At 38.9% G+C, this 23,045-nt stretch overlaps 1 protein-coding gene across 3 annotated transcripts in view; it reads right to left on the reverse strand.

Moving 5' to 3' along the window:
• Nucleotides 1-2,167: 2,167 nt before the first annotated feature.
• ALG8 (ALG8 alpha-1,3-glucosyltransferase) overlaps nucleotides 2,168-23,045 on the reverse strand; it is a 31,061-nt gene continuing 10,183 nt past the window's right edge. Inside the window, exons 3-13 of one of the 3 annotated variants that reach the window (XM_076002342.1) lie at nucleotides 22,571-22,764; nucleotides 18,894-19,003; nucleotides 16,760-16,827; nucleotides 13,286-13,412; nucleotides 12,922-13,025; nucleotides 11,994-12,114; nucleotides 7,725-7,823; nucleotides 6,397-6,502; nucleotides 4,862-4,959; nucleotides 4,450-4,522; nucleotides 2,168-2,804 (exon numbers count right to left, since the gene is read on the reverse strand). In XM_076002342.1, coding sequence (XP_075858457.1) covers nucleotides 2,573-2,804; nucleotides 4,450-4,522; nucleotides 4,862-4,959; nucleotides 6,397-6,502; nucleotides 7,725-7,823; nucleotides 11,994-12,114; nucleotides 12,922-13,025; nucleotides 13,286-13,412; nucleotides 16,760-16,827; nucleotides 18,894-19,003; nucleotides 22,571-22,764 — 1,332 coding nt within the window. In that variant the 3' untranslated portion in view covers nucleotides 2,168-2,572. Of the gene's footprint in view, nucleotides 2,805-4,449; nucleotides 4,523-4,861; nucleotides 4,960-6,396; nucleotides 6,537-7,724; nucleotides 7,865-11,993; nucleotides 12,115-12,921; nucleotides 13,026-13,285; nucleotides 13,413-16,759; nucleotides 16,828-18,893; nucleotides 19,004-22,570; nucleotides 22,765-23,045 lie in introns of all 3 variants that reach the window. The other 2 variants (XM_020286639.2, XM_076002343.1) reach the window with 2 other exon arrangements.

The raw sequence follows: 23,045 nt of genomic DNA on the forward strand, positions 1-23,045 counted from the left end.
AAGTCCCTACATAATTTGGGCCCTGCCTAGTTTTCCAACTTCACCTTGTAACACTCTTCCTAGTTCTTAGGATGCTATAGCCACTAGAATGTAAGTTCCTTGTGGGCAGGAATGTCTTTCTTGTTCACCTTTTGCTCTCTAGCACCTAGCACAGGGCATAACACTCAACAGGAATCCAGTAAATATTTTTCTGAAGTGATACTGAATTTGATTTGCAGTTTTAGTAAGGATAGAGATAATGCCTAGCATAGTACTTGGCACGTAGTAGCCACTCAACAGAAAGGGACACAATGTGGGGTTTTCCCTTTGTGCATCACTCAAAAGTCTGTCATGTGTATGTGAGTAGAACCTCATTATGTACTGTGCCAGAAACCAATAGGTGAAAGCCAGAAGAGGAAAAATATCAATTAATTCAGCATTGAAAATGCCCTAACAAAAAGCTGTACATATGGGAAGGGCTGCTTTAAGAGGTGATCATAGCCACCCTGCTTAATCTGTTATCTATTCTTTGTCAGGAAAAGAGTAAAAAATAAATCTGAGTGCTGAGATGAGGACATTGAGGCAAAGGATGGTTAAATAACACGCCTACAGATTAAAAAAAATAAAGGATAGAAGTAGTATTTACAACCAGGCTGTATGACTCCAGGGCCCCTACTCTTAATCACTATGCCATCCTACCTTTGTATTCACAGACATGGTAGCAGTTTGTCTAATTGGATGACAGGGTGGAAAAGTCAGCAGAAAGGAGACAGAGGAAGCAGCATGAAAAAAAGGAAGTAGAGGTACAAAATAGCATGGCACACTGGGAATTTTAAGTTGTTAGGACAACTGGAACACAGGGTACAGGGGAGACTATGGAGAGGAAAATAGGCTAGAGGAGCTATGCTTCCCTCCCCTTTAGTGAAATCCCCAAGAAGTATGGGAAAATGGAGTGGATTTAAGAGATGGGATAGGCCGGGCGCCTATAATCCTCACGCCTGTAATCCTAGCACTCTGGGAGGCCGAGGCGGGAAGATCACTCAAGATCAGGAGTTTGAGACCAGCTTGAGCAAGAGCAAGACCCCATCTATACTAAAAATAGAAAAAAATTAATCGGCCAATTAAAAATATATAGAAAAAGTTAGCTGGGCATGGTGACACATGCCTATTAGTCCCAGCTACTCGGGAGGCTGAGGCAGTAAGATTGCTTGAGCCCAGGAGTTTGAGGTTGCTGTGAGCTAGGCTGACACTGCACTCACTCTAGCCTGGGCAACAGAGTGAGACTCTGTCTCAAAAAAAAAAAAGATGGGATAGCTGGATTTCTTTTTTTTTTTCTTTTTTTTGAGACAGAGTCTCACACTGCTGCCTGGGCTAGAGTGCCATGGCGTCAGCCTAGCTCACAGCAACCTCAAACTCCTGGGCTCAAGCAATCCTTCTGTCTCAGGTTCCCGAGTAGCTGGGACTTTAGGCATGTGACACCATTCCTGGCTAATTTTTCCTATATATTTTTAGTCAGCCAATTAATTTCTTTCTATTGTTAGTAGAGATGGGGTCTCGCTCTTGCTCAGGCTGGTGTTGAACTCCTGACCTTGAGCGATCCTACAGCCTTGGCCTCCCAGTGCTAGGATTATAGGCGTGAGCCACCTCACCAGGCCTAGGATAGCTGGATATCATCCCAGGATTCCACTGACCTTGACTCTCTCTGATCTTCTTAGGGGATAATGGGTAAACAAATGTCTGAAAGTTCCTAGTGTTGTCTAGATAAATATTGGCTGAATTTGAATGTGTAGCAGATATTAGGCAAATTGAGGTCTTGGATAAAAAGTGAATATGAAGTACTCTTAAGGAAGGAGGAGGACAAGACCAGACAGTAAAAACCACTTCAGTTTACCCACATAAGGAAAGGTTTAAGTGGCAGCCTTATCAAAACTGCAGTGTTTGTTGTTCGAATAAATGAGCTGTACAAGATGTCCTTAACTCATATAAGAGTAGCTGTGGTTTGTAGTCTCTGCTGCCTGGCCAAACCAGTACATTAAATGCTCCCCTTGGCTTTGTGAATCTTGTCATTGCATAATTTCAGTGAAAAAAAAAAAAATCTCCGGAACAAGGTGTACAGAATGAGGACAGTACACCATCTGCCTGTGTGCATGCCAACAGGAAAATGTAGGAGCTGGTAATAATCCGAAAATTTTTTGTGCAGAAATACAAAATGGCATTTTATTTATATTTCCCTTAGCAAAGGAGTCTAATTATGTTTTATATCTTGACAATGGTTTTCAAAGGCTACAAATAATTATGCTGTTAATCAGACCCCTGGCTTGGCTTGACCAAACACAGCAGTCTGCATGATCTCAGACAATTTTAACAGGGAAAGGCAAGATTTTTTTCAGATGTGTTTCACTGTATGGATGGCAAGTGGCTTCTCACCATGGCAACAATCAGGTTGCTAGGCCAGGCAAGGCCAAGTTTGGAAGAATGGTCCCGCAAACAGATCTAATGAAATGAATTGCTCATACCACCGGCAACTTTCTTCAAGTTCTGATTAGTTTCCCATGAAATAATCGCCTGGCATATATCCAAGCAGCTCCTTTATTCATTGCTTCTTTGTCTTGCCAACAGGAAGGTCAGTCAATACTGAAACATACAGTTTGAACCAAGCATATGTGATGCCCACTGCACAATATACTGAGGTCAGTAACAAAGGGATGAAGGGGTATTTCAGCTTCCAGGAGGTGAAAGGGAATACAAATTCACAGCAGACTTCCAGAGGCCCCAGGCCAAGGAGGTAGAAAGTTTCCATCCAGTTAAAAAGATGTTTTTCTTTTCTGAAGAAAAAAAGGAGAGAAAAATCTGATTTTAGATGAGTCATCTTGGTTTAGAAACATTTCCCAGCTAAAACTTCCCCATCTGCACTGGCTTGCTGTGAATTATACCCAAGGCTAGAGTGAAAAGAATGCATTAAATTTCACATTTAAAAAAATGATATACAAATTTACCCAGTCATCTGCCTTTACTGTTGCTTAGCTTAGGCTGCTCAAAGAGAATCAGCTTTGCATTAGGAGGAGGGAAAGGAGCTAGACGTGGGGTCGTTGGACTAAAAACATGATAAATAATGTATAATTGAGGATTTAAAAGATATGTTTTATTTTGGTAAAATATATATAACATAAAATTTGTTATCTTAATCATTTTTAAGAACATAATTTAGTGGCATTAAGTATATTGATAATGTGCACCTATCACCATTATCGACTTTCAAAACATTTTCATCACCCCAAACAGAAACTCCAAAACCATTAACAATTGCTTTCCTTCCCCTGCCTCCCCAACCTCTACTCTACTTTGTCTTCATGAATTTGCCTATTCTAGAATTTCATATAAGTAGAATTATACAATATTTGTCCTTTTGTGTATGGCTTTCACTTAGCATAATATTTTCAATATTCATTCATGTAGCCTGTAATTAGAACTTCATTCCTTTCTCTAACATTCCATTGTATGTATATATCGTATTTTATTTATCTGTTCATCTGTTGATGGACATTTGGGCTGTTTTCATCTTTTGGCTATTGTGAATAATGCTGGAATGAATATTGGTGTACAAGTATCTGTTGAGTCCCTGGTTTCAATTCTTTTGGGTATAACCCTGGAGTGGAACTGCTTGGTCATGTGGTTATAACTGAGTTTTAACATAGCTAATTATATGAGTTTTTATGGACACAATCAGATATGAACCATAAGCAAGCTTTTAAAAGTTAGGTAGATAACATTACATAAAGTTTAGAAGAGAAAAAAATTCTACCCATAATTCCATAACAAGAATTTTTACATAATATCTTTTAGTTTTTTCCATATGTATTTGTATTTATATGATTATATTTATAACATGTTTTACATTCCATTTTTTAGTTTTCATATAAATTTTTAATTTGGGTAGTCCTCAAATACTCCCCTGGACTAAAGATACAACCTGTGTTGTTATGTCTGAGTGATGGGATTATGGGTAATTTCTCCCTCTACTAATTTTTTGTAATGTTGTTATATTATTGTTATAACTTATAAATAAGTTTGGTTTTTTGTTTTTTGGTTTTTTTTTTTGAGACAGAGTCTCACTCCGTTGCCTTGAGTAGAAGTGCCATGGCATCAGCCTAGCTCACAGCAACTTCAAACTCCTGGGCTCAAGTGATCCTCTTGCCTCAGCCTCCCAAGTAGCTGGGACTACAGGCACACACCACAACACCCAGGTAATTTTTCTATTTTTACTAGAGACAGGGTCTTGCTTTTGCTCAGGCTGGTCTCGAACTCCTGAGCTCAAGCAATCCTCCCACCTCAGCCTTCCAGAGTACTAGGATTATAGGCATGAGCCACCACACCCAGCCTTAAAAATAAATTTTAAAAGGCTTATATGACCATTTGGAGTAAATATTTAACAAGAGTAAATATAGTTTTAAATATACTTTTTTGGATTACCTGAACAGAGTCTTCAGTGAGGAAATACTATAGATGGTGAATAGTAACATGAGTAAGATTTTAATGGGAAGTTCTGTGAAAACAACAGAAAAAAAAAAACCATGATAATTTGGCTGATAAGAGAAACGATTATGATGCTTAAAGTAATACAAGTACGCTGGACACAACTATATAGTGCTAATAATGCTTTTTGAACTTACCTGTGCATTTTTGTGACATCTAAAGATACTAAGGATTAGGCGCAAATTGGAGTTTTATTTATTTTTCAAATTGCAGTTTTATTTAAAAGAATGGATGGGATCTCTCCTTCCAAGAGATTTTAAGGTTGCTTAAATCAGATAGTATTAATCTCTAGACCTTGATGAAAAGGGCATGGTAGTCAAATATATCTCTCTAAAAAGCAGCCGTTTACCTGGTGCAGTGAAGAGCAGAGGGAAGAGTGAATAATGTCCTGTTGTGGTCAGAATCAGAAAAATGGAAGCATCTCCTGCTTTTCCCACAGACAAAAGGCTACAAATAAAAATTCTTATAATAATTTCTTAAAACAACAACTGATATTACATTTGCAAATAGCTTAAATAAACTGCCTCTATTATTATAATACTTCTAGAACTGACTAAAGGATAAAATAACATACTTATTTTGCTACAAGTCCAATTCAGTTGAGAATATTTATTTTTTAGTAGGAAACATTAAACAATCAATACAAGGCAGCAAACAGAATTAGGGAATAGCCAAAAAAGAATCTTGCTTTCCTGAGTAATTGCCTTCTCCAAAGAAAGAGATGTTGTGGGGTTGGGAGCTGCCTAGTGGCGGTAGTCAGGGAAACAAGACTTGGAGTTTCATTTCCAACCCTGTAGCTCATGTCTGGGACAATGCCCTGCACCTGCTGGTGTTCAGTACGAATTCAGACTAAAGACATTAAACGTTTTGCTTTACGTTTTAATTTGGAAACTCCATGTTGCTAAATGAGCCCACGGAAGCCATACAGTGACCCGACAAATTTGCTTAATGTTCTTTCAGAGCTTAAATGATTTCTCAAGATTTAAGAAAAATACCATGAAAACAAAGTTGATTCTATTACCATTTATCTATCTATTGGGTTTTAATTATGCATAAAATGGACACTACTACATTTAAAATGTTTCTTTTTAGCATGGCACAGTGAAAATATCACAAGATTCAGCATCATAAGATTCAGGTTTAAGTCCTAACTCTGCTGCTTGCTAGCTGTGTGACTTTAGACAAGTCACAAACTCTATGAAGCCCTAGTTTCTGAAGATGTTAACAAAGGGAATAATTTATTTATCTTAATTATCTTAGAGGTTGTTGTAAGGCTCAAAAGAAAGAATATAGGTTGGTCCGAGTGCAGTGGTGTTTACAACTAATTGATCACAACCAGTTACAGATTCCTTTGTTCCTTCTCCACTCCCACTGCTCCACTTGACCAGCCTTTAAAAAAAAAAATAAAAAAAAAAATAAAAAAAAAAGAAAGAATATAAAACAAAAACAGTTCTGGGAAAATTGAACTGTGGTACGAATGTTAGGTATTATTCCAGAATGGACTCAATCCTTACTTTGATTAACAACACTTATCAAGGAACTAGGGGACCTTAATTTCACAGATGGAATGACACCAAAACCCACGCTTTTTCCATAACATGCTACCACTCAATATCCAGGCCTAATAGCCTGGTGTCATTGTACTTGATCACTACAGTATGCCTCAACAAAAATGCAGAAGCAATACATCCACCTTTGTATACCTCAGAACCTTCATGGGTCCAAGAATCCCAAGTTAAGCATCCCTGCCCTGTCCTAATGGAAATCTATTGCTGTACATCTTTGCCTATCCCAGTGAACATGACAAGAAGAGACAGAGCAAATAGAAAACAAAGTCATTGTGATATATGCCAGAAATGCCAACTGACTGAACTATCTGCTTACCTCATTGGAAGAATTGCTAGGAGTATGGCTTTTTCATGGACATGCCACCCAAACATGAAGGAGCTCAAGGCACAAAGAATTAGACATCGGAGAAAGCCTCTGGGCCCTTGGGGTTTAAACCAAAGACAGAAAACAGAGGGCTAGAAATAACAGGCAAAGATAAAACTTCAGTATCATTAAAATAGACTTTACAGAAACAGAGTTCAGGTGAACACAATTTGCATCATCTCTGAAAAACAGTACATCTTCAACAATTCTTCATGAAACTGGGATAATCCATCACTTTGTGCACAGTCCACCAAAAGTTAACATAAAAACTCAAAAAAAATAGGTATTTGGAAGTATATATTTAACTCATTAAAATTAATTCTACTTATCAAAATTAATAATATATGATAATTAAGTTCTGGGATACACTGATAACTTATTACATCTTCACTTTGTTAATAGTAACTGAAACTATTAGGTCAAACGACAAAAGTTCATAGATATTTGGGGGCTAATAAATTAGATTTACCATATAAGCAAACAAACAACTAGCTTTGTGGGTTGGAATGTAATTTACAACAAAATGATGGCCTTCTATATGCAGCTTACAAGGCTGATATTTTAGAAACAAAGTTTTGTCTTAGTTAAAACCTGTGAACAAGTAGGCCAGCAGAGCTTAATTACCTACATACCTGTACTGCCATATGATTAAGTGGGGTCAGGTGGCTTGCTAGTACATTTAGGTCATTTAGAAACCAAAATTAAAGATGAGTGTAACTGTCAGTAGAGCTGTTTATAATTCAACTACGTTGCTACAATGAAAACAGCAATGAAGCCTCTAATAGCATCTGATTCATTTTAGACTCTTATCTGATGCTCAAAAGCCATTGTTGACTCTCAGCTCATTATCACCATCTAGGCAAAAAATCCATGCCATCCAGATTCCATTTGGAATTTTGATCATTTAGCCAAGGATGAGAAAAACAAAACCAAAATCTGGATCTCCCTGTCACAAACACTTTCCTCTTTCTCCATAGCATGATCTGCATCTCTTCCTCCCTAGGGTTTTCTTTTTTCTTCACCCCACGGTGAACAGATGGTCTAAGAGCCACTAGTAAGAATAAGAGCCACTAGTAAGAATTTCTCTCACAAAGGCTTTACTGGTAATCCTTTCTCATGGTGTTCAAAGTTACTCTAAGAATTGCTAGAAAATGCTTCAATCTGCAGAATCTGCAGCCATGGAATTTATCTTATGGTTGGAAAAGCTTGAACCTTACTCAGCCACACAAAAGAAAAGCAGAGAAAACCCAAGAAATAAATACCATCTGTTGGGTTCTTACCAATATGGCAACCAGAGTGCAGATGAGGGTTGCCAAGGGAGTCACTGAGGGAAGTACTGTATGTTGGAACTGCTGAACCAAACCACTTGTCATTGAAGCCTTGGGAATCTTGTTGGGATCCAGAAGTTTCAATTTCAAGCCTACAGAGTAAACAGACATTTTATTTTGTTTTTTATTCTTTTTTTTTTTTTTTTTGAGACAGAGTCTCGCTTTGTTGTCCAGGCTAGAGTGAGTGCCGTGGCGTCAGCCTAGCTCACAGCAACCTCAAACTCCTGGGCTCCAGTGATCCTTCTGCCTCAGCCTCCCGAGTAGCTGGGACTACAGGCATGCGCCACTATGCCCGGCTAATTTTTTATATATATATCAGTTGGCCAATTAATTTCTTTCTATTTATAGTAGAGACGGGGTCTCGCTCTTGCTCAGGCTGGTTTTGAACTCCTGACCTTGAGCAATCCGCCCGCCTCGGCCTCCCAAGAGCTAGGATTATAGGCGTGAGCCACAGCGCCCGGCCTGTTTTTTATTCTTAATGAATGGGACATTTCACAAATCAATTCCTTGAGAAAAGAATAAATCTACTAAATCTTATTGCTGTTTAAAGGCCAAAATTTTATGAATTTAATTCTGTACTGTTCTACCTAAAATGCCTCTGGTCTTACATTATAATATATAAAGCAGCTGCTTTAGCATTGGAACAGGAAATTTGTGCAGCTTACAGGAAACTTGCTGGCAGGTAGCATGAACGGTAATCTGCTCTCACCTCTTAAATGAAGCAAGCTTTCTAAAATGCAGTCTGACCATGTCACACTCTAACTTTGAGTCCTTCATTTCCTATAGGAGAAAGTCTGTAATCCTAACATGGTATAGCATGTCTTCCATGATCTAGCCCCTTCCTACCTCTCCAGCCTCATCTCTACTTTGTCAAATGTGGCTTGCCCACAATGAACTAACTGTGAGTCCTCAACATACCACACTCAACACTTGTGTCCCTTTGCTCAGGCTACTCCTTTTGCCAAGTTAACTCCTAATTCAATCACTTACCGGAGAAAGCTCCTAAACCAAGCAGAGCTGATTTCTTGTGAGCTCTCTACTATAGTGTTCACCACATTGCACTGTATTTGCTTATGAATTCATTTTTTTTTCTTACTTTCTTTCTTTTTTTTTTTTGTGAGACAGACTCTCACTTTGTTGCCCAGGCTAGAGTGAGTGCCATGGCATCAGCCTAGCTCACAGCAACCTAAATCTCTTGGGCTCAAGCGATCCTATTGCCTCAGCCTCCCGAGTAGCTGGGACTACAGGCATGTGCCACCATGCCTAATTTTTTGTATATATATTTTTAGTTGGTCAATTAATTTCTTTCTATTTATAGTAGAGATGGGGTCTCGCTCTTGCTCAGGCTGGTTTCGAACTCCTGACCTTGAGCAATCCGCCTGCCTCGGCCTCCCAGAGTGCTAGGATTACAGGCGTGAGCCACCATGCCTGGCCTTTGAACTCATTTCTTCTAATATACTCTGTTCCCTAAAGGCAGGAATGATGAATTCCCCAATACACACGAGTTCAATAAATACTTATTAAATGAACCAATTCATAGGATGATGATGCAAGCACCAAGAAGCTCCAGTGTAACAGGACAAAGACAGTCTGAGCACCTGGACAGCCCTGTTTAATGCCACTGAAAATCAGTGCAATGTGGGAAAGGTGTAGACTACCAAAATATTTTCTGTTTATTCACCTTTTTCCCTTTCCCCTCCAGCCTGCTGATTCTCTTTTAAAGTTAATAACTGTCTGTCTGAAACATAGTTGCCTAATCCTGCCACTGACTTTCCATGTAAGACATCTTCAAAGAGGAAGATATATAAGTGAAGGTACAGTTTCATGACTCAGACAGGGCAATTGGCCCTTGTACCCCATACTATGTTGGCTGTTTAAAGCTTTTTTGAAATATAACTTTTAGAAATTACCTTGTAAGAAAGCAATGTACATCAAGGCTGCATTCATAGTGAGTGAGGGATAATACCAAATCATGATTTCCTACAAGTATGTATCAAAAACAGTAGTAGCAGCCGCCATGCTTTAAGCATCTAACATGTGCCAAGGGCTCTGCACCTATTACTTTTAGCCCCCTGAAGCACAGAGATGGAGTAACTTGCCCAATGTCACACAACTAATAGGTGGTAGAACTGAACTCAGGTATGTCTGGCTCCAAAGTCCTGCCACAGATAACCTTGTACCTCTTTATACTTGCTTTTGTTCCTTACAACACACTGCATGGGATCAGGTAAAGTACTAGTATCCCCTTAGTATAGTGAGGAAAGTAAGACTAGAGTAATCAAATGACTTGCCAATGCCACAGAGCCAGCAATTTATGCAGGTGTGCCTCCAAACCAAGTCATCAGACTCTAGAGATGATGGGTCAACGAACTATAATCCCAAAAGCCAAATCTAGTCTTTGCCCTGTTTTTGCATAGCACTGAAGCTATGAATGGTTCTTACATTTTTAAAGGGTTGTAAACAAACAAACAAATACCCACACTTCATGTGTGTGGCCTGCACAGCCTAAAATACTATCTGGCCAGTTACAGAAAAAGTCTGCTGACTACCACTACTGATCCTGCCATTTCCCACCAAGCTAGGCTGTATTCACAAATGAGAGACTGTGAGTTAGTTTTAGTAAAATGATCTCAAGGCATAAATTATTTTTCATTACTACCTAAACTTAAAAAAGCATAGCCTGGCTGGGCATGGTAGGTCATACCTGTAATTTTAGCTGTTTCTACAAAAAAACTGAAAAAATAGGTATGTGCCTATAATCCCAGCTACTTGGGAGGCTGAGGTGGGAGGATCACTTGAGCCCAGGAGTTTGAGGCTGCCATGGGCTATGATCATGCCACTGCACTCAAGCCTGGGCAACATAAGACCCTGGGTCTCTTTTTAAAAAAAACAACAACAAGCAAAGCCTAGGTCATTTTTTTTTTTTTTTTTTTTGAGACAGGGTTTCACTCTGTTGCCTGGGCTAGAGTGCCGCGGTGTCAGCCTAGCTCACGGCAACCTCAAACTCCTGTGCTCAAGCAATCCTCCTGCCTCAGCCTCCGAAGTAGCTGGGACTACATGCATGTACCACCATGCCCGGCTAATTTTTTCTTTTTTTTTTTTTTGAGACAGAGTCTCACTTTGTTGCCCAAGCTAGAGTGAGTGCCGTGGCGTCAGCCTAGCTCACAGCAACCTCAATCTCCTGGGCTCAAGCAATCCTTCTGCCTCAGCCTCCCAAGTAGCTGGGACTACAGGCATGTGCTAGCATGTCTGGCTATTTTTTCTATATATTTTTAGTTGGCCAATTAATTTCTTTCTATTTATAGTAGAGACGGGGTCTCGCTCTTGCTCAGGTTGGTTTCAAACTCCTGACCTTGAGCGATCCTCCCGCCTTGGCCTCCCAGAGTGCTGGGATTACAGGCGTGAGCCACCATGCCTGGCCCCTAGTTCTTTAATTTCTTCTAAAATGTGTTGTTATCATTTTCCTTATTGGTTTAACTCCCAGAGTTACAACTTATATATTTCTTTCTTGCTTCTTCACATATTTAAGTTTAAAAGTAGCACTAACTATTGAATCATGTTTTACTTAAGGCAAAAATTACCTTTAAAAAGTGCCTAAATGCCCCCACTGCACTCTATCATAAAAAAGAAAAAAAAAAAAAAAAAAAAAGTGCCTAAATATTTTATTTTTTTCCAAGGAAAGGATTAATATCCTCATTGCCACAAGGAGCTTTTATAAGGAAAACAGTCTGTTTACTGCACTAAAGCCTCAGTCCCAAGTACTGGTCCTCTTGTTCATCCTGAAAGCTGAAATGCTAGACTGGAGAGCAAGCAATCTGGCCACATTTAAAACACAAAGCAGCCCAGCACTCTGGGAGCCCAAGGAAGGTCAGGAGTTCGAAACCATCCTGAGCAAGAGCGAGACCCCATCTCTACCATAAATAGAAATAAATTAATTGGCCAACTAATATATATAGAAAAAATTAGCCGGGCATGGTGGTGCATGCCTGTAGTCCCAGCTACTCAGGAGGCTGAGGCAGTAGGATTGCTTGAGCCCAGGAGTTTGAGGTTGCTGTGAGCTAGGCTGACGCCACGGCACTCATTCTAGCCTGGGCAATAAAGTGAGACTCTGTCTCAAAAAAAAAAAAAAAAAACACAAAACACAAAGCAGGTTTTTCCATTTCTCTATGTGATCAGTCCTTTCAATATTAATAGTCTGAGTAAAAAGGCTTGCTACCATACCAATGACAGACAATACTTTGTCCAAAGCATTGTACAAAGCCCAGAAGTTTGGAGCCCAGTATGCATGGCAGAGGCCCCTCTTGAAAGGAAAGAGTCGGGAAAAGACTTGAGGCAGTTGATTCTGTTGAAAAGAGAAATGAAACTGATTAAACAGTCATCAGTCTTTTTCACATTCAAAAAGAGAACTAGGGAACTGTCAATGGCATAGGGTGTAGAAAGTTATAAGGTCTGGGTCCCTCGTCTTTATTCCTTTAAGTAAGTGGTTATATGATCCTGAGCAGTTCACAGAACCTCTTTTTATCTAACCTTGTCAACTGTCCAGTGGGACAAGATACATAAAAACACTTTGAGTACCAGTCCATACTATTATGCTGTAAGTATAAAAATGGACGAATTTACAAGGTGCAAAGGAGAGCACTGCAGCTTATCCAAGTCTACTAGAGTGAAGAGGAGAGCAGGGAAGACTACAAAAGATGTGGTGCTTTTCAGTTTTAGTAGGAATTAAAATAATTAGTTGACTTCAGAGTGGGGAAAAAGGAGAAAAAAGAAAACATTTGAACATGTTACATTTTAGGCACTTTTGAATATCTGCTGTTTGTGAAAGGCTGCAAAATTATTGATTTTGGAGGCTGCAAATATATTTTATCAACTAGATAAATCTGCAAATACAGAATACACCAATAATGAGGATCAATTCTGTATGTGTCTCTGTGTGTAGAGTAAAACATATACATATATATATATATACCTAGTTGAATATGCAAAAGAATATATGAAAAAATATAACCCTATCTTTGGAGTGTCATATTGGGTAGGAAGAGTAAGAAAAAGTAGCTTTTGCTTATTTCATATATGTCTGGCTTTATTATTTTTTCCAAACACCAACAAAAAACATGTATTACTTAAAAAAAAAAAAAAAAAGGCTTACCAAGGCTAGGAAAGGACCCAACGAAAAAGCAGAAATTAGGAAAACAACCAGTCCCAGGGAAGTAACACGAAGAAAGCTGAAACTGTTCCATCGAATAGATCCATCTATAGAAAAGAAACATTATCATTAACCAGGAGCATGGAAAGCCATAACTTAGATGTGCTAAAACTAGAAGTATCCCACAATAGTACAATAATCTTTACTATGTGGCAAGAGCAAAGTCAGAATGGGTAAAGGGTTTACAGGATCAGCAGCTGTGAGATACCTGTTGTGCTTCATAAAACCCTCTTATCAAGCAAACTACCAAGTCAATACAGTAAAGAAGAAAAGAAAAAAATGTTTTGCTATTATCACTAAAACTTGCCTGGTTTATTTGCAGTGAAACAGTAAGATCGTAGCAGATACACACCATAAGCTGGTGCTACGTAGAGGTAGATGTGCTTGAAATGTAGGAGAACAGCAAAGAGAAATGCTCCTTCGATATGCCTTTTCTAGGAGATTTAAAATGGAAATATCACTTTAAAGTTCAGGGTAAACGAAATGAAATAATGAATTACATCCTGAAACAGAAAAGGACATTAATGGAAAAACTGGTGAAATTTGAATGTACTGATGTTGGTTTCTTAGTCTTGATGAATGTACCATGGTTATATAAAATGGTAAGATGAGAAAATGAGTGAAGTGTATACAGGAAATCTCTGTACTATTTCTATAACTTTTCTGGAAAGCTAAAATTATTCTTAAAAAAGTTTATTAAAGGCCGGGCGCAATGGCTCACGCCTGTAATCCTAGCACTCTGGGAGGCCGAGGCAGGAGGATTGCTTGAGGTCAGGAGTTCAAAACCAGCCTGAGCAAGAGCGAGACCTCGTTTCTACTATAAATAGAAAGAAATTAATTGGCCAACTAATATATATATAGAAAAAATTAGCCGGGCATGGTGGCGCATGCCTATAGTCCCAGCTACTCAGGAGGCTGAGGCAGCAGGATCGCTTGAGCCCAGGAGTTTGAGGTTGCTGTGAGCTAGGCTGAAGCCACGGCACTCACTCTAGCCGGGGAACAAAGCGAGACTCTGTCTCAAAAAAAAAAAGTTTATTAAAAAATAGAAAATATCTATCTTTAATAATATATTCTGAAATATAAAAGGAATACCTGGAATGTGTTTTAAAATAATCTTCTGTGTGTGTAGACTGTAATACTATTCTTTCTACTTTTATGAGATTTAAATTTTCCATAATAAAAAGGTTTAAAAATTAAAGGTAAATGTTCTACAAGCAGTATAAGGAGAACATAGGCAAGTGATTCCAACTATCTTTTATACTAATTCTAATGGATTTGTAAAGTCATTATTTCAACACATATTTATCAAGCACTAAGCCTGATGCTGAGACGTAGGAGATTTCATCAATAATAACACAGTACAAATTCTCCCTTAGGAGTTAGAGCTCAGAGAATTCAATTACTTCCACCCTTTACAGTTTTACAATAGCTCGAATTGATTTCCAAAGTGGATCTGGGAATGAGAGTATGAATGAACATATATGATGCTATGCTACCAAAGAACCAATTAAATCTTATACTATCTGGGACTGCAAACTAGTTCAGCCTCTGTGGAAAGCAATATGGAGATACCTTAAAGCGATACAAGTAGATCTACCATTTGATTCAGCAATCCCACTACTGGGCATCTACCCAAAAGAACAAAAGAGACTATAAAAAAGACACCTGAACTCGAATGTTTACAGCAGCACAACTCACAGTTGCAAAGATGTGTAAACAACCCAAGTGCCCATCAATACATGAGTGGATTAATAAAATGTGGTATATGTATACCATGGAGTACTATTCAGCTATAAGAAACAATGGTGATATAGGACCTCTTGTATATTCCTGGATAGAGCTGGAGCCCATTCTACTAAGTGAAGTATCCCAAGAATGGAAAAATAAGCACCACATGTACTCACCAGCAAATTGGTATTAACTGATCAACACCTAAGTGGACATATAGGAATAACATTTACTGGGCATCGGGCAGATGGGAGTGGGGAGGAGGGTGTGTGTGTGTGTGTGTGTGTGTGTCTGTGTGTGTGTGTGTGTATAAAATGAGTGCAATGCACACCACCTGGGAGATGGACACACTTGAAGCTCTGACTCCGGGGCTGGGGGAAAGGGGGGAAAAGGCAACACACGTAACCTAAACATTTGTACCCCCTTAATATGCTGAAATTAAAAAAAGAAAGAGAAAAAAACTTTTATGCTATAGATCAGGTAACTTATATAGTACTCTCAGGCTAAAGTCACCAGATATAGCACTTGATCCTAACTACCTAGAAGAACTAATTCTGATTAAAACAAAAACAAAAAACCCAGTTGACTATAACTAAGAAGTCTGAATTCTGCCTACCTCACAGGAATTTTGGAAGGCTCAAATGAGAGAACGGTCCTGGTGTTCAGCAAGGGAAACTGCCAAAGGGACCATGGGAAGCCAGTTGCTTCTCTCACTGTTTCATCAGGTGTGGTCTAGAATAGGTAGGTTTAGGAACAGTAAGGAAAAAGAATGGGATGCTTCCAGATCTCTCTTCACCAGTTTCGTAACTTTGTATGATCCAGATAAGGTCTAGCTGATTCTATGGTCAAATTTTAGTTCGTCTGTTCAACAAGCATCCAATAATTATTTATTGAACACTGATTACGTCCTAAGCAATATGTGGTTTTTTACAATTAAAAGAGAAAAGTTTAACCAGACATTTATAGTTGACAAAGAACTTTAAAGCAGACTATCGAATTTGATCTTTCCAAAGTCCCTGTGAGGTAAGTAGCCTTGTTTTACAAACAAGAATATAGGGGTAAATATTTTATGGATGAAAAAATTGAGCCTAAAAGGGTTTAAATGACTTGTCTTTGGTTAATGGTTCACAAACCTGATGGTGTACCAAAATTCCTTGGAGATTTCTTAACCCTAATCTCAGAGATTTTGATGTGGTCTACAGAGGGGTGGCCCAGAAATCTACGTTTCTTATTTCTTCCTCTATAAAAGGAGAATAGGCTGGTCATGGTGGCTCATGTATTTTGGGAGGAGGTCGAGGCAGGAGGATTGCTTGGGACCATGAGTTCAAGACCAGCCTGAGCAGGGGGGCAAGAACCTGTCTCCACAAAAAATCAAAAACATTGGCCAGGTGTGGTGGCATGTGACTGTAGTCCCAGTTACTGGGGAGGCTGAGGCAGGAGGGTTGCTTGAGCCCAGGAGTTTGAGGCTGCAGTGAGCTACAATGACACCACTGTACTCTATCTAGCCTAAGCAACATAGCAAGATCCTGTCTTAAAAAAAAAAAAAAAAGAATAATTATAATGACTTCACAGAAAGGTTGTGAACTTACTCAATAAGATATATGTAATACACCTAATCTGAAGCAGCCAATGCATTTGAGTAAAGTTCTGTCTGAGTAACAGAGCTCATTAGCATTAGGAAGGATTACAACCCAGTCCTGATTCCAAATCCCATATTTTTTATTATGATATTATTCATGCTTGATGGTAAAGTACCACCATCATAATTATTATTGTCTTTTTCTTCTTTTCTAAATTGCATTCCTACTTAGCTAAATTATTATTATATATTGTAAAAACTACTGGAGATTTCATTCCTACATAAGTGATCCCAACCAAATATAGAAACTCACGTTTAATTCAGGCCTGCAACATGCTAACAAGTTTTTAGAGTACAATTTTCTCATAATCAATGAATAGAATTCATAATAGATGAATTCTTCATCTGTAAAATGAAGAAAATTATTGTCAAAAGAGAAGATGGAATTTGTGAGAAACACCCGATTGTGTTTACCTGAAAGAATCGTGCAATGGAGAGTAGCATTAATCCAAATAAAAAACCATTATACTGGAAATGAATATCTGGACTTAGGTCAAGGAAAGATAACAGAGGATACCATAATGAACTGTGCCAGCTAACTGAGAACAGAAATTGCGAATACTTTCTTAATAAGTAAATTCAAGACAAATATTACTACTAGTTTAGACTTCTCATATTTTCTATAAACAGAGTCAAATCTTGGACAAACTCTTTAATTAAAATTTACATTTAAGAAGAAACCCAAGGCTGGGCGCGGTGGCTCACGCCTGTAATCCTAGCTCTCTGGGAGGCCGGGGCGGGCGGATGCTGGAGGTCAGGAGTTCGAAACCAGCCTGAGCAAGAGCGAGACCCTGTCTCTACTATAAATAGAAAGAAATTAATTGGCCAACTAATACATATAGAAAAAATTATCCAGGCATGGTGACACATGCCTGTAGTCCCAGCTACTTGGGAGGCTGAGGCAGCAGGATTGCTTGAGCCCAGGAGTTTGAGGTTGCTGTGAGCTAGGCTGACGCCACGGCACTCACTCTAGCCTGGGCAACAAAGTGAGACTCTGTTTCAAAAAAGAAGAAACCCAGAAAACTTTCTTATTATTTTTCTATCTTAAAGGCCCAGCAGCTAAGAGGCAAGAAGTTTTTGTTTTGTTTTTTAGAATTAGGGATGAGAATGGAAGGGACCTAACAGATACTGAAGGCCACCAGCATGTAGCACTCCAGTGTTCATAGTGCATACACTATCTCATTGATTAAGCTTTACAGTGAACCTGTGGGATAGTTAGAATTATCCTCCTTTTTTTTTTTTTGAGACAGAGTCTCACTTTGTTGTCCAGGCTAGAGTGAGTACTGTAGTGTCAGCCTAGTTCACAGCAACCTCAATCTCCTGGGCTCAAGCAATCCTGCTGCCTCAGCCTCCCGAGTAGCTGGGACTACAGGCATACGCCACCATGCCAGGCTAATTTTTTCTATATATATTAGTTGGCCAATTAATTTCTTTCTATTTATAGTAGAGACGGGGTCTCGCTCTTGCTCAGGCTGGTTTTGAACTCCTGACCTCGAGCAATCCTCCTGCCTCGGCCTCCCAGAGTGCTAGGATTACAGGCGTGAGCCACCGCGCTGGCCTAGAATTATCCTCTTTAGAGATATTTTAGAGATAAAGAAATTAAGGCTCAGAGACATTAATCTATTCATGGTCCTAAAGTTACTATGACAACTAAGATTTGAGTTCAGGTCAGATTGAAACCAAAGTCTGGGTGTTTTCCTCCATATCAGCCTACCTCTATGAAAACTGCAAACTATTAGGCTTCTATCATTAGGAGTTTAATTACATCCAGACTCCTTAAATTTAAGAGCTTTGCCTATTAATATGTGGTAAGCCAAGATGGCAGAAACGTGTGAATGCCAGACTGTTCTCATATGTACATTATGATGTTTCCTTTCCTATAAAAGGTATTTAGAATAATATGTTATAAAACTATTTTATATGTATTAGATTAATCTAAAGACAGTTTACAAATCTTAGTATATTGTTTTATTGATGGTTTAACTGGTTCTCACATATCACACTAACTTTTCAGAAACAAAGTGGTCTAATACCAGAGTCTGGTAAAGTTGGGCAGAGACCACAGTTTTACCAGCCTACAGACCCAGACCACACACATTTTCAAAAGCACCTCACATTTCACAATCACCATTATATAAAGAATTAATCTTGGGGGGGGCGTGGCTCACGCCTGTAATGCTAGCACTCTGGGAGGCCGAGGTGCGAGGATCGCTCAAGGTCAGGAGTTCAAAACCAGCCTGAGCAAGAGAGAGACTCCGTCTCTACTAAATATAGAAAGACATCAATTGACCGACTAAAAATACATAGAAAAAATTAGCCAGGCATGGTGGTGCATGGTTGTAGTCCCAGCTACTCAGGAGGCTGAGGAAGAAGGATTGCTTGAGCCCAGGAGTTTGAGGTTGCTGTGAACTGGGCTGACGCCACAACACTGTAGCCCAGGCAACAGAGTGAGATTCTGTCTCAAAAAAAAAAGAAAGAAAGAAAATTAATATTGTATTAGTATATATCACAATAAGTAAGGGAATAGTGCATAGAACATCAAGGATACGGTCCACAATTAACAACCCGAAGTTCCACAGCAGTAATACTGATAGAATAAATTTTGGCTTCTCTGTAAGTTCTTTACCTGCTTTTTTTCCATCAATGCATTTAGAGCACCTATATTGAAACATAAGGAAAGAAACAAACAACTATGATCTTCATTAGAACATTAGAACTTCTGCAGAGTAAAATATGATAAACATTTTATTAGCCATTCTTTTTACTTTTTAAATTTTTTGTAGAGACAGGGTCTTGCTATGTTGCCCAGGTTGGTCTTGAACTCCTGGCCTCAGGAAATATTCCTGCTTCAACCTCCCAAAGTGCTGGGATTACAGGCATGAGCCACCATGCCCAGCCTACGCCATTCTTGATTGCTTAAAAAGGTGGAAGCAAGCCAGGCCTATAGTCCCAGCTACTTGGGAGGGTGAGGTAAGAGGATCACTTAAGCCCAAGAATTTGAGGCCAGCTTGGCAACATAGCGAGATCTCATCTCTGCAAAAAAAAAAGCGCATAACAAAAACCATGCCCCTTTGTCAGCTATGCTGATCTGAAACAAAGTTTTCATTTAATAAAACTAAAAACAGAAACAGCTACCTAAACTTAAAAGTAAGTATATTGGGCCAGGTGTGGTGGCTCACGCCTATAATCCTAGCACTCTGGGAAGCCAAGGCGGGCAGATTGCTCAAGGTCAGGAGTTCGAAACCAGCCTGAGCAAGAGCGAGACCCCCGTCTCTACTATAAATAGAAAGAAATTAATTGGCCAACTAATATATATAGAAAAAATTAGCCGGGCATGGTAGTGCATGTGGATGCCTGTAGTCCCAGCTACTTGGGAGGTCGAGGCAGTAGGATCACTTGAGCTCAGGAGTTTGAGGTTGCTGTGAGCTAGGCTAATGCCGTGGCACTCACTCTAGCCTGGGCAACAAAGTGAGACTCTTTCTCAAAAAAAAAAAAAAAAAAAAAAAAAAAAGTAAGTATATTGAAAATTGAGAGGGGCTGGGCACAGTGGCTCATGCCTGTAATCCTAGCAGTCTGGGAGGCGAAGGTGGGAGGATCACTTAAGGTCAGGAGTTTGAAATCAGCCTGAGCAAGAGCAAGACCCTGTCTCTACTAAAAATAGAAAGAAATTAATTGGCCAACTAAAAATATATGGAAAAAATTAGCCGGGCATGGTGGCACATGCCTGTAGCTCCAGCTACTTGGGAGGCTGAGACAGAAAGATCGCTTGATTCCAGGAGTTTGAGGTTGCTGTGAATGAGGCTGACGCTAGGGCACTCTAGCCCGTGTAACACAGTAAGACTCTGTCTCAAAAAAAAAAAAAGAAAGATAATTGAGAGGGCACACACTATTTCAATCCTGAAGAGTAAAAAATGCAGACCAGAGAGATTTAGGACTCTAAATTATATAATACCAGCCAAAGTAATAGACACACAAACTTGCAGCTCCTGATTGTCCAAATAATAATTTAGAAAACCCTATGTATAATAAAAAAGTATGTCATTTAAATGTTGACATATTACTAAGTGATAATAGCAGGTAACAAAACAGTATGACTCCATTTTTAATTTTATAAAAATTAAATTCAGGCCAGGCACGGTGGCTCACGCCTATAATCCTAGCAGTCTGGGAGGCCGAGGCAGGAGGATTGCTCAAGGTCAGGAGTTCGAAACCAGCCTGAGCAAGACCTCGTCTTTACTATAAATAGAAAGAAATTAATTGGCCAACTAATATAGTTGGGCATAGTGGCACATGCCTATAGTCCCAGCTACTCGGGAGGCTGAGGCAGGAGGATCCCTTGAGCCCAGGAGTTTGAGGTTGCTGTGAGCTAGGCTGACACAACGGCACTCACTCTAGCCTGAGCAACAAAGTGAGACTCTATCTCCAAAAAAAAAAAAAAGAAAAGAAAAGAAAAAAATATTAAATTCCTTCTCACCAAGATTTATTGTTAAAAAAAAATAATAAAAAAATAAAAAAAAAAAATTAAATTCAGACACAGAAAGAGACTGAGCTAATATGCACCAAAATGTTAATAGTGATCACTATAGGTGGGGAAGTATAGTTATTTTTACTCTGTGTTTGTGTGTGTGTGCTTTTCCAAAGTTTTGACAATGAGGATGTGTTATTTTATAAAAAGATGTTTAAAATGTGTTACATTTGAATATTGGCAAATTTTAAAAACAAATCTAAAAAAAATATAATAGAGGCAATTAAAGGGAGACTAGGACAGGGGTCCTGATTTTCCCCCATGGAGCTTCAATTTCCTCATGAATAGAGGTAAACTTACAGGGTAATTTATAAAATTAAATAAGTTAATACATAATGCTTGGTTCTGGAAATTGGCACATACATTTCTTTTTTTTTTTTGAGACAGAGTCTCACTTTCTTGCCCAAGCTAGAGTGAGTGCCATGGCATCAGCCTGGCTCACAGCAATCTCAATCTCCTGGGCTCAGCGATCCTACTGTCTCAGCCTTCCAAGCAGCTGGGACTACAGGCATGCGCCACCATGCCCAGCTAATTTTTTGTATATATATATTTAGTTGGCCAATTAATTTCTTTCTATTTTTGGTAGAGACGGGGTCTCGCTCAGGCTGGTTTCGAACTCCTGACCTTGAACAATCCGCCTTCCTCAGCCTCCCAGAGTGCTAGGATTACAGGCATGAGCCACCGCACCGGGCCTTATAAATTTCAATAATCTTATTTAACTGTTCCCTCTCCTTTGCAGCTGGAAATTAATTCTACTCCCTCTCCCTTTTTGCTTGTATACACTTTCCCCAGGAGCTTTAATTCAAACATATTGAGTTAAAAGCAACATACTACAAATCACTTTCCCTTCCAACTCCTGCCAGGTTATAACAGATTGAAAGTGAGGTGTCAAACAAGAGTTACTCAATAAAAATGAGCAGGGGTTAAAACATTCCCAAGGGACTGTTTACTGACTGGGGCAAGGGTGCAGTCTAAAGGGCCTCACAAATAGAAATGATCCATTTATGACAAGGGTCAATAAATGAACCGTTACTGCTCTGTCACAATCACACCAGCAGGCTTAAATACTAGAGCAGAGGGCAGAGTGGAAACCAACATTAACTGAAAACTTACTAATTGAAAGTCACTGCACAAGCCATTCTATTTATGTATATTCAACTACTTAAAATTAAGTTATAAGTAAAAGATATAAAATATAAAAATATAAACAACCACGGAAAGCACTCAGTGTGATTTCTTGAGTTTGCTAGAATATAAGCTCCACAAGAGAGACTTTGGTGGTTAGCACACTGTATATGTGTGCATGACTGTGCATGTACTATGTACATGTGTGTGGATCCCCAAAATAGAGTAGGTCATAGAAGCTTCTAGACGCCTACTGCAAAGAAGGAAAGAAAGCATATGGAGCTGTTCTGGATGGGGGAGATGGCCCTGGAACTCTACTTGGGATACTTCTTTTCACGACATTCACAATCTCTTGTTCTACCTCTGCTTGTAACCCCACCTCATCCCCATTTCTTCTACCAGATTTAGCTAGACTGCTTTAAACTCATGCAGTTTAAAGCACAACAGTTTTTCATTGTTCTAGCATTTGCTATTATATGAACTTTATTTCCCCTAAATCAGGAATAAGTTAATACTATTTAATACTGTAATATTTCTTCAATATAGAGACACGAAATGACAGGCTCCAGACTTACTCATGGACAGCATACACAAAGAGTACATCCGTAAAGATGACAGAAAATCTCTGGAAAAGTAAGGTCCTTGAGCTGCAGTAATTCAGATTATGGATATTCAGCATCTCTTGATCAAAATATTTAGCAATATGTGATAGGACATACTCAAACCATGCAAAAAAAGGGGGGTAATCCAAGGTCCACTCTGAAGTTGCCTGTGATAAAAATTGAAGATAAAACATATCTTAAGAAACTGAATAAATAAGGTGTAAACAGTGAAAATTTTGCATTCTCTGGTCTTTAAAAAAGCACAATGAAATGAAATTGCATTTAAAATGTGCACTAAATTAATAGAGCAATTCCTATGTAAGGCTGAGCAGAACACTAAAACCTGTCTTCCAAGTTATTTAATATGGTCTCCAACTTCCTTAAAGTCAACTATACCTCAAAGGAAATTAATCTAAAACCTTGAAATAATAAACTGAGTTACAACATG

The sequence above is a fragment of the Microcebus murinus genome, chromosome 4, assembly GCF_040939455.1.
Source record: "Microcebus murinus isolate Inina chromosome 4, M.murinus_Inina_mat1.0, whole genome shotgun sequence".
Lineage (NCBI taxonomy): Eukaryota > Metazoa > Chordata > Mammalia > Primates > Cheirogaleidae > Microcebus > Microcebus murinus.